At 47.5% G+C, this 17239-nt stretch overlaps 2 protein-coding genes across 2 annotated transcripts in view; both read right to left on the reverse strand.

The window, feature by feature from the left end:
- LOC147646113 (serine/threonine-protein kinase PAK 1-like) overlaps positions 1-17239 on the reverse strand; it is a 145767-nt gene that overhangs the window by 21548 nt on the left and 106980 nt on the right. The gene's annotated exons all lie outside the window — the stretch shown is intronic.
- LOC147646115 (uncharacterized) overlaps positions 9956-17239 on the reverse strand; it is a 146464-nt gene continuing 139180 nt past the window's right edge. The window contains exon 3 of the mRNA XM_086873919.1: positions 9956-10540. Within this exon, the coding sequence (XP_086730045.1) occupies positions 9994-10540 (547 nt within the window). The 3' untranslated portion in view covers positions 9956-9993. The remainder of the gene's footprint in view (positions 10541-17239) is intronic.

Consider the following 17239-nt stretch of genomic DNA (forward strand, 5'->3'; position numbering starts at 1 on the left):
GGCAAGCAAAATTAACAAAGTTCTCAATGTTACCATAGGGCCCCTCAGAAGAATTAGATTTGTTAGGTTCCACCAATACCTCAGGTGGATGGATAATGTTTGAACCCCCAACAGAAGCCATTCTAACAAAGTAATGCAGCACTGGGCTGCAGACAACCCTATAGCTGATCTCGTTACTACACAGAGTAAAGCCTTTATTAGTGGTGCAATCTCACAGGACGATTACCAAAGCGATTACTTAGTTCCATATTCCTAATTTGTGGAGATAGAGCATGGAATGAGATTCCTGCTAATCCACATAGAAGACCCTGTTATCTTAGGAAACTTACTTTGTTTCCATCCAAGCTTACATCAGTTGTAGAATGTAGCTGATAAAATAAAAAACATCAGTCAAAGTGAAGCCTGAATGAATTAAAGCTTAGCAACTCTAAAAAGGCTCGCTTGTTAGACTAAGAAAGATTGAACTTAATATGCATGATGTTAAGTGAACTTTCAGCCGATGTGAGTAGTTTATGTCTTGCAGTATTACAAAATCGAGCCACAATTGACTTTTTGCTGTTAGCACAAGGACATGGTTGTGGGGAGTTTGAAGGCATGTGCTGCCTGAATCTTACTGATCATTCAGTTTCCATCCATGGGCAACTGCAACAGCTACAGGATGGGTTACATGCCCTGAAAGAAGATAGTGACCCCACTGGAAGTTGGTTCTCCAGCTGGGGCATCACTGGATGGTTGAGGTCTCTTGTGCTGGAGGGGGGACGGACTTTACTTATAATGTTAATGGGGATGAAAGTCTAAGTTGTGTGTTATCTTGGCTTCATAAGAGTATAGAATGAGTCACATCCAAAGCCTGGTTTGTGCAAAAAGTGAAAGGGGGAATTGTTGCTATATTTTATATATTAGTAAAGGCCTGTCTGCACAAACCAGTCTTTGAAATAACTCGTGATATTAAGGGCTAAAGTCCTTGAAACCTTTCTGCAGAAGAGAGAGTAAAGCAAAACAAAATCCTTGTGTACAGGAGAAAAAATGTAAACCTGTGTGTGTTAGCCAATAGTAACTTGCTCTGCCTGCAGGCCCTGTAGAACCCTATAAAAGGTGTGCTAAAGATAGAAATAAACGGGGTTCACGTTTACTTCTGTGAAGAGTGGTGAGTTGCTGGCAGTCCTCCAATAAAGTTCTACAAATGAAACATAACAAATGTCATTGGGGTGCAGAGGCATTGGTGAAATTGATGAAACAAAAATTAATCTCGGTACGGATGCTAACAATGGCAAAATCAGTAATGTCAAAATGTGAAATCTGCTTAAAAAACAACTCAGTGACTAGACACAGGCATAGCTAGGGAAGATTAGGATAGGAACAGAAACAGGATGACACTTGGCAAGAAGCCTCTAGTAGAGTGAAATTTGGGTGGGCCCTAGAGTCTTTGCTCGGTCCTATAGCAAACTATCAGAAGAGAGAAATGTTGTACAAACTTACAGGTCAGGTAGATAAATTAGCAAGAGTGACCTGAGAAAGATTTAAAGAACTAAACATACAATTACAATTTACTACTCCTGAAAGAGCATGGAGTGTGTGAATTTTTTAAAGGGATGGATTGATCATTGCTGTGTCCACACCCCAAATGTGACTGCAGATGTAGAATATGACATCAATCAATTGCAACAAATAGAGCATGAAGCACAGGAGGAGCAAAAGGATTTGTCTACAAGTTGGTTAGGCAAAATCTTCAAAGGGTTAGGGTGGAATGTGAGTTCATGGATTAAATCTATCATTGAGAGTGTGATCATCTTACTAACTGTATTCTTAGCAATTTGGTTAATTTACAGCATCTTCAAGGGAGAAATACGGAAGAAAATGTCCTGGAACCAGAAAATAATAAAGGCACTGATGTGAGATCCTCACCCACCATCTTCTGGTTCTCCAGTTCGTGACAACATCCAGGACAACGCTTACATCAATCAAGGATTCGAAGAACATCAAGTATAAACTCAGAAACAAAGGACTGTAACAAGTGAAAACATTTGCACTTCTAGTGAAGTGAAAATGCTTTCAAAGGGGGGAATAATAGTAAAAGGTCTTAAAATCTTAGAAAATTCAGGGACTTAGAAATAAAGTTAGGTTTGGAAAGCCCTGGGAAAAGTAGGCCCTGGGAAATGTTAGGCCTTGTCCTTGCTAAAGATCAGGTGAAACTGCACCTGTGTTAGCAGTATATACAATGATACAATTGTTAGATGTGATTAGATATAATTATTGTTTAAAGAAGATGAGGAACAATGTTAGGGGTCTGAGGGGGATCATGAGAAATCCATGCTTGGGTAACATCAATGTATACAATAGAACGATGTAAGTTTAATAATTAATATGTAAGTTATATAACGATAGAGTATAAAACATGTTGAACTCAAAACCAAGTCAGGTCAGATTTGGGTATGTGTACCCCTGACACCCAGATCTCTTAATAAAGCACCTGCATATAATCATTCGTGATTGTCTGTGCTCCTGAACGCTAACAATTTCATCAGATTTTACTGGAATTTTGTGAGAAATTTGTGGAATTTTGTGGGATATTTTGTAAAATTTTGTAAGATATTGAGGAGATTTAGGGAATTTTGTGGGAAATTTTCTGGAATTTTGAGAATTTTTCTAGAATTTTGTGGGATTCTGAGAAGACTTGAAGAGTTTTTTGGTATTTTTCTGGAATTTTGTGGAACACTGTGGAGATTTTGTGGATGTTTCTGGAATTTGGTAGGGTTTTGTGCAGATTTGGGGAATTTTGTGAGATTTTTCTGGAATTTGGTGGGATTTTTCTGGAATTTTGTGGAATTCTTTTCAAGAATTTCGTGATTTTTTTTCTGGAATTCTGTGTAAATAGGAGGAGATTCTGTGGGATGTTTCTGGAAATTGGTAGGGTTTTGATAAGATTGAGAGGTTTTTTTATTTTTCTGCAATTTTATGGGATTTTTCTGGAAATTTGTAGAAATTTATGGAGACATTTTCAGTTGTTTCTGGAAAATCGTAGGGTTTTGATAAGATTGAGGGTTTTTTTTTATTTTTCTGCAATTTTCTGGGATTTTTCTGGAATTTTGTAGAAATTTGTTGAGATATTTTGGGATGTTTCTGGAAATGTGTAGGGTTTTGAGAATTTTTAGGAAATTTTGTGGGTGTTTTCTGCCATTTTGTGGGATTTTAAGGAGACTTGAAGGATTTTGTGGGAGGTTTATAGAATTATTGGGATTTTTATGGAATGTTGTGGGTTTTTTGTGGAATTTTGTGGGATTTTGAGGAGACTTGAGGAATTTTGAGGGATTTTTCTTAGGCTTTGTGGAAATTGGAGCAGATTTTTTGGGATGTTTCTGGAATTTGGTAGGGTTTTGAGACGTTTCAGGGATTTTTTGTGGGATTTTCCTGGAATTTCATGGGATTTTTCTGAGCTTTTGTGGGATTTTGATAAAATTTAAATATTTTTGTGGGATTTTTTTGGAATTTTGTGGGATTTTTTTTGAATGTTGTGAAATTTTGTGGGATTTTGAGGAGACTTGAAGAAGTTTTTGGGGATTTTTCTGGAATCTTGTGGGATTGTTCCTTAAATTTTGTGTGATGCTTCTGGAATTTTGTGGGGGTTTTATGGAATTTTGAGGGATATTGAGGAGACTTGAAGAATTTTCAGGCATCTTTCTTAGATTTTGTGGGAATTTGTGGAGATTTTGTGGGATGTTTCTGGAATTCGGTGGGATTTTGAGAAGATTGATGGAATTCTGTGGGATTTTTTTTTTAATGTTGTGGGATTTTTTTGGAGTTATTCTGGAATTATGAGGAGATTTTGTGGGATGATTCTGGAATTATTGAGGTTTTTGTGAAATTTTGAAGGAATTTGGGAATACTTGAAGAATTTTGTGGGCTTTTTCTTAGATTTTGTGGAAATTTGTAAAGATTTTGTGGGATGTTTCAAAAATTTGATTCAGTTTTGAGAAGATTTAAGGACTTTTTTTTTTTTCTGCAATTTTGTGGGATTTATATGCAATTTTGGGGGATTTTTTTTTAATTTTGTGGGATTTTTCTGGAATGTTGTGGGATAATGAGGAGACTTGAAGAATTTTGAGGGATATTTCTGGAATTTTGTGGAAAGTGGAGGAGATCTGTGTGGATGTTTCTGGAAGTTTGAGGGAATATTTTGGAATGTTGTGGAAATTGGAAGAGATCTTTTTTATGTTTCTGGAATTTGGTGACATTTTGAAGAATTTTGTGGCATTTTTGTGGAATTTTTGTAGAATTTTGTGGGATTTTGAGAAGACTTGAACAATTTTGTGGGATTTTTCTTAGATTTTGTGGAACTTTGTGGAGATTTTGTGGGCTGTTTCAAAAATTTGGTAGGGTTATGGGAAGACTTAAGAATTTTTTGGGATTTTGCTGCAATTTTGTAGGATTTTTCTGTAATTTTGTGGTATATCGAGTAAACTTGATGAATTTTGAGGGATATTTCTAATATTTTCTGGAAATTTGTGCAGATTTTGTGAGATGTTTCTGAAATTTTGTGAAGGGAGAAAATTTAGGTAATTTTGTGGTATTTTTTTCAAATGTGGAACTTCTCTTAAATTTTGTGGAATTTTCTCAAATTTTGAGGGATTTTTGTAGAATTTTGTGGAAATTGTGGAGATTTTGTGGGATGTTTTTGGAATTCGGTAAAGTTTTGAGAAGATTTAGTGAATTTTGTGGTATTTTTTTCTTCAGTGTTGTGGGATTTTTTTTAAATTTTGTGGGATATTGAAGAGATTTTTGTGGAAGTTTCTTGAATTTTGTGAGATTTTTTTTGAATTTTGAAAGATTTCGAAGACTCATGAAAAGTTTTTAAGCATTTTTCTTAGATTGTGTGGAAATTTATGGAGAATTTTGTGGGATATATCTGAATTTGGTGAGCCTGTGAGAAGATTTAAGGAATTTCTTGCTTTTTTTCTAGAATTTTGTGGGATGTTTCTAGAATTTTTAGGATTTTTTTTGGATTGTTTTGGGGTTTTGTGGATCTTTGTAGGATTTTATGGAGACTTGAAGGATTTTGAGTACATTTTTCTTAGATTTTGTGGAAATTAGTGGAGATTTTGTGGGGTGTTTCTGGAATTTTGTTGGGTTTTCTGAAGTTTTAGGGAATTTTGTGGGATTTTTTTGGAATGTTGTGGTAATTTTCTGGAATTTTGTGGGATTTTGAAAAGCCTTGAAGAATTGTGTGGGATTTTTCTTAGATTGTGTGGAAATTTGTGGAAATTTTTTGGGATATTTCCGGAATTTGTTGGGCTTATGAGAAGATTTTTGGAATTTTGAGGGGGTTTTTTTCTGGAATTTTGTGAGGTGTTCCTGGAATTTGGTGGGATTTTTTTTGGAATGTTGTGGAATTGTCAGGAATTTTGTGGGATTTTGAGGAGACCTGAGAGATTTTGTGGGTTGTTTCTAGAATTCTTAGGATTTTTTGGAATGTTGTGGGGTTTTTGTGGAATTTTGTAGGATATTGAGGAGCCCTGAAGAATTGTGTGGGATTTTTCTCAGGCTTTGTGGAAATTTGTGAAGATTATGTGGGATATTTCTGGAATTTGGTAGGGTTTTGAGAAGATTTAGGGAATTTTGTGGGTGTTTTCTGGCATTTTTTGGGATTTTTCTGGAATGTGGCGGGATGTTTCTGAAATTTTGTGATGATTTTTTGTAATTTCGGTGATTTTGGAGAGACTTGAAGAATTTTGAGTACATTTTTCTTAGATTGTGAGGAAATTAGTGGAGATATTGTGGGGATATTTCAAGAATTTGGTAGGGTTTTCTGAAGTTTTAGGGAATTTTGTGGGATTTTTTTGGAATGTGGTAATTTTCTAAAATTTTGTGTGATTTTAAGCAGCCTTGATGAATTGTGTGGGATTTTTCTTAGATTGCATGGAAATTTGTGGAGATTTTATGGGATATTTCTGGAATTTGTTGGGCTTATGAGAAGATCTGGGGAATTTTGTGGATTTTTTTCTGGATTTTTGTGGGATGTTTCTGGAATGTGGTGGGATTTCTTTGGAATGTTATGGAATTGTCTGGAATTTTGTGGGATTTTGAGGAGACTTGAAGGATTTTGTGGGATGTTTCTAGAATTTTTAGGAATTTTTTTGAATGTTATGTGGTTTCTGTAGAATTTTGTGGCATATTGAGGAGCCTTGAAGAATTTTGTGGGATTTTTCTTAGGTTTTGTGGAAATTTGTAAAGATTATGAAGGATGTTTTTGAAATTTGGTAGGGTTTTGAGAAGATTTGGGGAATTTTGTGGGTGTTTTCTGCCATTTTTTGGGATTTTTCTGGAATTTTGAGGGATGTTTCTGGAATTTTGCGATGTGTTTGTGTAATTTGGGTGATTGTCCTGGTTTAGGGTAAATCTGGGAGAAAACCTCCAGTGGGTTCCCCCGGGAAGCAAACCCACGTGGCCCCTTTCTCCCACCCCCATCCAGTTCGGGAAGAGATTTCTCTGAGAGGAGTGGAAAAAACCTGTTTATTTCCCAGGCACAGCACTACCCAGCACAAAAATGAACGATATCAAATTACAAAACCTCTCGCCCTTCAGCAGAGATGAGGAACTTCAGAGGGTCTCTTTCCTGGGGGTGTTGGCTCTGTTATCAGTCCCTCTGGCGCTGGAAAATGCCGCTGCCCAGGCCGGGCTCCCGGTAGTCCAGGGGTGCTCCCGGTGCTCCCCCGAGTCCCCAGTCCAGAGCAGCTTCGATTCGTTTCAGGAAAAGGGAAAGAAAACAGTCCAGGAAGACCTCTCTGCCCCGGCTAGCTGGAAAGCCAAGGCGATCTGTGTCTTGTTGTCTGTCTGTGCTGTAGTCAAAACTCCCGATGCGGGGGGAGCAAGTGCAGTCTGATAACAGACTTGGTGCTTCTTTTCCACTCACTTTTACTCTCAGATGGAATTTTAAGAATACAGAACCTGTGTCGGGGTTAGGTGGAAGAATGGGGATACAATTTAACATCATAATCAACCCAGGACACACACCCACTGTGCTTTCCAGCTGCTTTGCTCCAGCTCCCCCCAAATCACCACGAATTCCACTGAACTGAAACAAATCCAAATCCTCGTGGGTCGGGACAAGGGCAGGGAGAGGTCACTCAGGGATCACCATCAGGGGCACAACAGCCCGACCTGGGGAAATGCACTGAACTTAGGACTGAGCAAATCAGACCAGGAGAATGAGGATTAAAATCAATCTTGAGAAACACCTCCTCCCGCTCCTGAACTTTTCTGTCCGGGCCGCTGCTCGCGGGGCACAGAGAGGGGCCCGGCCGTGTCCCTCCAAACCTCCCTGGGAATCACCCCAGAGCCCTCAGCCTTCCGTGTGCCCATCCCTGGGGCCCCTTGTCCCTCCCAATGGCTCCCGTGGCTCTCCCAGTCCATCCCAGCCTCTCCCAGTCCATCCCAGTCACTCCCAGTGACCCCGCCTGTCCATGTCGCCCCTCCGTGGATCTGCCGCCGCTCAGCCAATCAGAGCGCGCAGCTCTGATGACTCATCAGTTGCCGGGCAGATCCACAGACCCGAGAGCCCCGCGCTGGACTCGGCCGCCCAGTGCCGCGCACTTCATTCCCAGTCCCTCCCAGTGCCACCACAGTCCCTCCCAGTGCCACCACAGTCCCGCCCAGTGACACCACAGTCCCTCCCACTCCTTTTTAGCCCATTCTCAGTCTATTCCGAGTTCATTCCCGCTTCACTTCCAGACCTCCACGCTCTCTTCCAGTTTCCGGTATCCACTCTCATCTCTCACAGTGCCACCCCAGTCCCTGCCAGTCCATTCCCAGTCCCTCCCAATGCCACTCGTCTTTCATCTCTCCCAGTTCCCCTCCAGCTGGTCCCACTCTGTCCCCACTCACTCCCAGTGCCCATCCCAGCGTGTCCATCTCGCTGGTGCCCTCCAGCTCCCAGCCCGGCCCCGGCCGCCTGCTCTGCTCCCTGATGGATTTCTCCCCTGCCCACATCCAGCTGAGCTGCTCCCAGGGCCAGCAGCAGCTCTCGGGCCACGTGCTGGCCACTGCCGTGCTCCCCAGCGGGGGCTGGAGCCAGCAGCTCCTGGTGCTGCTGGAAGCCGCCCCCGGCAATGCGGGCTCAGCTCCAGCTGCCAGGTGCAGCACGGCAGCCTGGAGCACCCCCTGAGCCGGCACTGGGGCACGGCCCGGCCCCCACAGCGCCGGGGGCAGCGGGGGAGGCACTGGGGGGGCCCAGAGGGGGATTGGGGGGTGCTGGGAGGAACTGGGAGGGAGTTTGAGATAGACTGGTTTAAACTGGGGAAGGGATTGAGGTGCTTAGGATGGCTGGGATGGGGTTTGAAGGATGTTGCGGAGGGTGGGATGGGGTTCTGGGGGTGCTGGTGGACACTGGGAGGGAGTTTGGGGGTGCTGGGTGTCACAGGGAGGGATTTGAGTGAGCCTGGAGGAGCTGGAAGGAGATTGGGCATTGGAAAGCAGGGATTGGGATGAGGTTGGTTGTGCTGGGAAGAGACTGGGAGGAGTCTTGATGAGTCCTGGTGGGGCTGGGAAGGGACTGGGAGAGGGTTTGGGGGTCCTGGGGAAATGGGGAGAAATTGGGAGGGGGCTGTGGGATCCTGAGAGGAACAGGAGGGGCTCTGGTGGGTCCTGGGGAGGCTGGGAAGAGACTGGCAGTGATTTACCAAAATAGCAATATTGATCCAGTATCAACATCAATCTGTTAATGGACAAAAAACCTCTCCAACAGTTTAAAGTTACACAGTGGATGTTTAATCACAGCACTGGGCGAGTGCAGGAGTCACCCCTTAATATGCACTGCAAGCTGACAAAAGATTCCAGTGTCTATTTATTTACAAAAGTCTTAAACATCCAAAATACTAATATATATTAATACTAATGCATATGCATAATGCTAGCACTTCCCATTCTCCACTTTGGATTAAAATGCACGGTAATGATTTTAAAAAGTCATTACACCTGCCTGGTTGGCTCCCCAATTTGAGGAGGGGGTCATTTTGGTGAGGAGGAGTCATCAAGAGATGAAGGAAAACCGCTCTTCCTCACTCTCACCATTCTACCTTTACAATGATTAACATTACAAATGACATTTGGTGCAACTCCAATTTCCTCCCTTGTGACTTTGAAATGGGTTTCCAGATGTAAGGTCTGTGATCTTCCTGAACCCGTTTATCAGTTTCTCTTTTCTCATTATAAACACAGCTAAACAAACATACAATGACAAGTAATTTTTTACCTAAGTCTGAGATTCATTATCTCAAATCCTGCTTCTCATTTCATCATTAACTCTAACTAGTTCCAGCAAGGCCTATCTCTAGCTAAGATCTCCAATTTTTCTCTAATTCATCATTTTTTAAAGTAAGTGACTCCCAAGGAGGTTTCAGTGGGTCCTGGATGGGCTGGGAGAAACTGGGAGGGTACTTGGAGGGGCTTGAGGTGTCTGTGAAAGGTTTTGGGGGTCCTGATCTCTGCAGACCCCCCAGGGATGCTGTCAAACGCTGCCCACACCAAGATGCTGATGAGGATTGGAGTCTCCGTGTTGGGCTTTGTCTTCCTGGCACTGGGGCTCGGCTTCTTCCTGCACAGGAATGTGAGAGGGGGTCCCGGGGGTGGTGTCCTCTCTCCCACAGAGCATGTGTGCTCCCCTCAGAGCCTCCAAGCCCAGTGTCACCCCCTTTTCTCTGCCCACACAGCTCCTGAGGCAAAATTTTCTTGAGGATATAAAGTCAACAATTCCCATTGTTGGTCTGTGTCCTGATGGATTTTCATTCCCCTGCTTTCATCCAGGTGCCCACAGGGAGTCAGGAAGATGTAGAGCCTCCCAGCCAGGTGTCTTCCCAACACGCATCACCAGGACCACGGATCACCAGGGCTCTGCCCAACGGGGGTCACTGGGGATCATCCAACGCCCATCCTCCCATGGGGGATGGAGCTGGAGCAGCGCACGAAGCTCTTCCCGCACTCGGGGCACTCGCAGGGCTTCCCTTACTGGTGCCTCCGTTGGTGTTGGCTCAAGTTAGATCTCTGTGAGAAGCTCTTCCCACACTGGGGACACTCGTAGGGCCTCTCCCCAGTGTGGATGTGCTGGTGCCTTATGAGGTGGGATTTGCGTTTGAAGCCCTTCCCGCAGTCGGGGCAGCGGAAGGGCCTCTCGTCTGTGTGAATCCGCTCATGTACGAGGACATGGGAGCTGTGCTGAAACCTCTTCCCACACTGGGGACACTCGTAGGGCCTCTCCCCAGTGTGGATGCGCCGGTGCTCCCTCAGACTGGAGCTCCACCCAAAGCTCTTCCCACATTCCAAGCAGGTGTAGGGCCGTTCCCCTGTGTGGAGCACCTGGTGCCTCATCAGGTCAGAGATACCTCTGAAACACTTCCCACATTTCCCACACGCATAGGGTTGTTCTCTCATGTGGATCTTCTGGTGAGTCCTCAGGCTGGAGCTCTGGCTGAAGCTCTTCCCACATTCCCCACACTCGTAGGGCTTTTCCCCTGTGTGGATCCTCTGGTGCTGGATGAGGTGGGAGCTGTACCTGAAGCCCTTCCCACATTCCAAGCACTTGTGGGGCTTCTCCCCCAGCTCTGAGCTCCGGCTGGATCTCTGGCCGTGTTCCTGGCACTGGGGGGATCTTTCCTCCTCGCAGCTCCCTGGACTGGGTTTCCAGCCCCTCCTCATGCAGGATCTCTGGGGCTTTTTCTCCTCCTCTGCCATCTGGACACAGTTTGGGAATGAAAATTCCTGGTTAGGAGGAAAAGGAGAGGAGAGCGCCTTGGACTGGGGGTTCCTCCATGCCCAAGTTCATCTCAGAAAGTCATTGGGCATCTTGTGTCTGTAACAAAGCAAAGCACCAAGATTCAGCCCAAACATCAAAACAATGATGAAAAACTACCCAAACACCAAATTCAGGCAAAACCCCCTCCAGAATACAAAGATTCAGCCCCTGCAAAAAAACAAAGCACCAACATTTAGCCCAATAAAGCTCAGAAACACCAAGATTCAGCCCCATCAAAATCGTGGATCCCCTCCCCAGTCACCTCCAGAGCAACACTCCTGGGACTGCATACACAGGGAGGGTGGAACCTTGTGCTGCTTCCTCTTCCTGCTCCTCCTCCTCCTGTGTCCCTACTCTTCCTCACACTCTGCTTCCTCCTACTATTTCTCCTCCTGCATAAACCCACCTTTTCCTCCCACGTGAATCCTTTGACCATTTTGTTCTTCAACCCCGCTTCTCCTTCCCTTCCCCTCCTGCCCCCAGGCCCAGCACCCACTGCCGCCTCCCTCTTCCCCCCCAGTCCCACAGCATCCCACCGCAGGGGCACGGATGCAGCTGGGCCAGCTCGGCCTGGGGCAGCGCTGGGCTCTCGGCCGCTTCCGCCCGCACTCGCTCCCCACTGCAGCCGCTCCCGCCACCACAGCGCGGGGGGGCCCGGCCTTGGCGCTCCCCCCTCCCACCTCCCCAAATTCCCCTCCAGGGGGGCGCCAAGGCCCGGGGGGGAGGGGCGCAGCTGGGCTCCAGCTGGGGAACGCTGGCAGCTGCGGCTCTGCCTGGACACTGATGAGTCATCAGCGCCGCGCGCTCTGATTGGCTCAGCCCTGCCTGAGCCCTGCGCCTGCACCAAGGGGGGACACCCTGCTCCAGGGGGGATGGCCCCAAAACGGGGCAACCCCAGCAAAGGAACAACAACAAAGCCTCTTTACAAACTGATCCCCTCAAGCTCACTGCACATAGGGCCAGGGACGTGGACATAAGGAAGTGACACGAGGAGCCAGCAGCTGCACAAAATGTTATTAATTGATGACACAGACTGCTGCTCAGCCAAGGTCCTGCTAAATTCATCAACTTCCAGAACAACAACAAAGACTTAACACAGACATCAATATCGTTAGCTATACAAAAGTGGGGTGAATTGGGAAGTCTGTACCTCTCCAGGACTTCAGCCAGTGGGGAAAGGAAGAGGGAGATGTGGCAAGAAAATTAGGATGAAAAGGAGGCTGTGTCTGCCAACAACAGGAGAGACCCCATGGGAAATGTCCCATGGGCACACCCTTTTTTATGAATGAAATTACTGTTACAGGACTCCTCTGTCTTCCTTGTGGACAGAAACCTCTGGGGATGTCAATTTTTCCACACACCTTGGGGCTCCTCCGCAATTCCTTCCACCGTCCGGGCCGGCGGGCAGTGAGTGCAGCTGAAGGGGCCTCACCCAGTTTGGGGGATCGGCTCCCTCGGCTGGCGGCGGCACCGGGCATTGATTGGGTACCCGAGAGTGAGCAGGAGACAGACGAGTAACGGATCAGGGCGGCTCTCAAGAGTCGGCAGGGAGAGAGCACTGAAAATCTCAGCAGTGACTACAGTGGCATCTTCGGGGAGTGAACATGGCAGGGCACCCAGGGAGGGGACAAAAGGGAAAGCCACAATGGGGTCCCAGCAAAAGGGATGAGGATCCCAAAATATCTCTCAAGGGTCCCTTGGGAGCATGTGGAGGTCATTTGCACATTCTCCCAGAGGGAATTAAGGACATGGACACCCAGGGGGCAATAAGGGAAGTCCAGAAGGGATTTAGACAACGGGGGATGGATGGTGTTGGTGTGTTGGGAAGGGATTGGCTGAAGGGGAGTGTGCAGGAATGTGCTTAAGGCAAGAAGCAACAAGAGCAATCTATGGGGTAAGAAAAATAATAATGGAAGAGTAAGAGAAAAGTACTGAGGATTGTGATGTTTTCCAGAAGGTGCTTGTCCTCAGAATTTGCCAGCAGATCCTTTGTATCCCAGTTTTCCAGGAGAGGAAAACAAGGAGGTGAGGATTTCAGGGGGTTTCTCTGAGCTGGGAGCGGCAGGAGCGGGCGCAGAGCTGCGGCACCGGGAGCACGGGCTGGGGGCCTGTGGGGAGCTGTGGGGCCGGGCCGGGGCTGTGGGGCAGCCGGGGCTCAGCGCCGGGCGCTGCCTGAGCCCAGCACCCCCCGGGCAGGGCCGGCAGTGGCCCCCGGCCCCCAGGAGGCTGCGGGACGCCCCGGCCGCTGCCCGGCCCCGTGGAGCTGCCGGCCCTGCCCGCCGGGGGGGCCGCCTTTGGACACTGCGGCAGGACAGGGACCGGCTCTGGGATACGGGCTGGGGAGGGGAGCCTCAGCACAGCCAGCACGAGGAAGGAACAGCTCACAAATGGCGAGTAGACCTGCAAGGATCCACATGATCTGTTAAGCATTTCCTGCTGGGTCCCTGGAGAAAGGAAGGGTTTCGCAGAAAGCTCAGCAGCTGCCACAGGATGAGCACCCACAGGCACTGAGGGGGCTGCAGCAGCGACAGAAGAAGCCCCTGCAGCACTTGCTCACAAAGGCTCAGCAGCTGAATGCAGCAAGGGATGAGCAAAAGGCCAAGCTGAAGGCAAAGGCCATGGCACACTTCCTACAGCCCCTGAGGGATCAAGCCCAGGGCCCAAGGGGGCCCCAGCACCCAGGGGACACCCTCGGCCACAAGCACCTGGCACAGGCATTGCCCTCCTGGCCAGGGCACAGCCCACCCAAACAGCCCCTGGCAAGGAATCAGCCTTCCAGCTGCAGGGCACAAGGACACTGCAAGCACAGACAGCAGCACCCTCAGCACCAGCAAGTCCAGCCCTTGATGGACACGCATTCTTAGCGGTGGCACAGCTCCCATTCCACCAGGGACCCACCACACTGCAGCCCTTGGGAACATTCAGGGTGGCTCTGGATCCAGAGGAGACCTTTCCTGATGGACACAGGGGCCTCTCCATCCACTCGGAATCTTACACCTAAGGGGAGTAAATTGTTAAGGTATATTTTAATTATTAAGGCACAAAGTGGGAAAGATGAGTTGTTGTCTTTTATTCAGCCACTATTAGCAGATGTGGAGGATGGGTTTAAAATGCAGGACCTTCTATTTGCTCACAATTGTGATTGTAATTTACTGGGAAGGGATTTGATGGCTAAATGGAAAATGCAAATTAATGTTGCAAAAGGTGATACAGAGGCTGGTTCTGTTGTACCTCTGTGTCAAATGTCTGGCAGAGCCACGGCTGAAGTGAACCCACAAGTGTGGGCAGCCCCAGGAAAATTGGCAAAATTAGATATGGAGCCTCTCCAAATCTCCCTGAAGCAACCAGGACAAGAGGTGTCCAAAAGCAATCCCCTGTTCCAAGGGAGGGAAGGAAGGGCTCACAGCCTGTCTGGGAGTCCTGCTCAAGGCACGGCTTGGGGAGCCAGGGATGGCTCCCTAGAATGCTCCTATCCTGCCAAACAAGAAATCCAATGGAATCCACAGAATGCTGCAGGACCCAAGAAGAAGAAATGAGATGATGAAACCGAGGCACCCCACACTCTCAGATCCTTACACCAGCCTCAACCAGGTGCCCTCCTCACACTGCTGCCATTCACAACTTGATGCAAAAGATGCTTTCTGGGGATCTGCCCACTCACAGAGGATGCAAACACAATTCTGCCTTGGGCTGGCAACAAGAGGTAGAAGGGAAAATGCTCAAGACATGGACGGTCCTTCTGCAGGGATGCACGGAAGCACCGGCCTGACTGGGGCAAGCCTTGCAGGAAATATCAAAGGAATTGACCTCACCCCCAGGGACTGGCTTAATGCAGGATGTGGATGACTTGATCCAGCCAGAAAAACAAGGAGAAGAGGTAGAGGAAGCCTCTGTGAAATGGCTTCATTTTCAGGCTAAAAAGCAGCTTTGAGTAGCTGAAAAAAAAGGGCAAACATTACAGAAAATGTTGAAATATTTTGAGACCCATTTTGACTGAAGGCTTGTGGTGTATTGACTCTGAGAGGGTCCAGTGAATCTGAGAAGTAATGTTACTCAGGACTAAAATGGAGCTTGAACAATTCTTACAATTAACAGGGAATTGTAGGAGCTGGACTGAGGATTCTATCTTTTAGCCAGAACATTCTGTGACTTCTTTAGCCCCAGATAGTCTCAATGTTATGGGGTGGACATAAGAAAGAAAACAAAACTTAACAAAATGAAAAAAATAAAATGATTGATGCCCCAGCCATGGCTCTTCCAGACTCAGAAATCTGAACTGCAAGGGAATATTAAACAGGCCACCCCTGAGCCTGCACTGAAGGCAACGCAGCAGCAGCCAGGGCTCCCCAGCGGGGGAAGCCCCTGCGCCTGCCCACAGATCCTCTGCTCAAATCCTCGGCCTGGCCACCCTCCTTTGCCATCTCCAGCCACTGCGGGACAATCCTTGCTCTCACTCTTGCAGCTTCAGGCCTTTCTGTGCCTGCCCTCGCCACAGCTGCTGGGGAAGGCACCGGGACAATTCCACTCTGCCTCTCAATTCCACTCACACTCTGCCCTGCCTGGGATTAGAATATGGGAAAATAGACCGACTTGAAAATGGCTTCAAATCTTATTTCTCTAAAGGGACTTGGTTTGCCTTTGCCTTGGGGAAAGGAAATTTAAAGGTTTTTTTAAGGGATGTTCCACCACTCAGCAGAGATGAAATTAACATCTCAACAGACTGGGAATAGCCCAAAAGATTCCCCCCAAGATAACGACCATCAACAAAACATCAACACCCAGCAGCAAACATCAACCAACATCTCCCCCAGGCACAGCTGGAGACACCTGGTCTGGAAAAGGCTGAGCAGAAAATCCAGGAGTGCCCACCTAATTCCCATCACAGGCACAGAAATCCGGCTGCAACAGGAAACCAAATCCTAACAACTCCACACCTTCAAACCAATGAACAATAAAGCAAGGGATTTCTATGGTGTCAGAGTGTATAAATTTAGAAAAATCTAGTCAAACTCGTGTGTCATGGAATGATTTTCTCTGCACACCCAGCCTAAGTGTGCATGAAATTATTCCTGTTGCACATTCTTGCCAGAATCAAGTAATGCCTTATTTTTCTAAAGACACTGTTGAATAGTTTTTGCTTTTCTCAGTTTCAGTGAAAGGATTACACCGTTAGAGTAATTTTTTGTAATAATTTTACTTCTATATTGTCGGTTCTGTTTGGGCCAGTGGTGTGAGAATCAGTTTTAGTCCTAGGAGAATGAAAACACTTGATTGCTTTCTCATTTTTGTTTTATATTTGTACTTGACTCTTAGTCATGACAAAATGATGGTATGAGCTTTTTGATGTTCCCCTTTAAGCTGCACTTTGAAAACTAAAAGAGCTTTAAAGTTGGTGCTTTAACACATAAACAATTATTAGAATATTGTTTAAAAAAAAAAAATAGCAGATCTGTGGGGGGCCACGTGTGAGTCACGGGATGTCTGCCCTGGAAGAGAAGCTTTGCTCCAGGCAGCCAGGAGAGGAGCTTTAGAAATGCGAATTAACACTGATGGCCCAAAGCCTGCACAATGGCCCAGGGGCTTCCTGCCTGCAGGAGGAATTGGGCTGATTCCAGGAAGAAAAAACAGAGGCAATGAGTGAATCTGCTTGGAGATAGGGACAGGGACTTGTACATAAGGCAACAAAGGGAGAAACCATCATTTTCAGAAAATGTTACTAATTGACAAGGACTGCTGCTCAGACCAAGTCCCGCTACATTCCTGAACTTCCAGAAGAACAAACACTTCACAGAGCCAGGAATATCGGGTGTTATACAAAAAGGACTTGCAGCAGGCGGATCGGGAAAGCTGAACCTTCCAAGCACCTCGGCCAGTGTTGGGCAAAGGGACAGGGACATGCGGCCGGGAAAATCAGGACAAAAACGAGGCCGCGTCCTCCAACACCTGGAGAGAGCGCACGGCAAATGCCCCATGGCCTCTCCCTTTGGGCAGCAATAAAGTCACTTGCACACCGCTCCTCTGGCTCCTTGGGCCACACAAACCTCTGGCGCCGGGAATTTTCCCGCCCGGCCCCGGGCCCAGCGCAGCCACCTCCGGCCTCCCGACACGAAGCGGGACGAGCCAGCGCTGCTCCGCCACCGCCTCCTGCCGAGGCCCCAGCGGCAAGGAGACCGCGGGCAGCCGCTCCCGCAGCGCCCTCAGCCCAGGGCCAACACGGGCCGGCCACGGCACAAGCCACCCGCCACAGCCCCCTGCCGCCCCCTCCCGGGCCCGCAGCGAGCCCCGAGCCCCCGCAGAACCGAGCGCGGCTCCCACCTGCGATGGCCGGGGCCGCCTCCGAGCTCCGCCGCCGCCTCACCGGGCTCCGGCCGCTGCTGCCGCCGCTGCCGGGCCCGCACAGACGCTCCGGCAATGGCGGCTCTCCTGCCCCACGGCCGCGCTGGGGGCGCCAGCGGGGCC

Source organism: Cyanistes caeruleus, unplaced genomic scaffold, assembly GCF_971803275.1.
Source record: "Cyanistes caeruleus unplaced genomic scaffold, bCyaCae1.hap1.1 HAP1_SCAFFOLD_123, whole genome shotgun sequence".
Classification (NCBI taxonomy): domain Eukaryota; kingdom Metazoa; phylum Chordata; class Aves; order Passeriformes; family Paridae; genus Cyanistes; species Cyanistes caeruleus.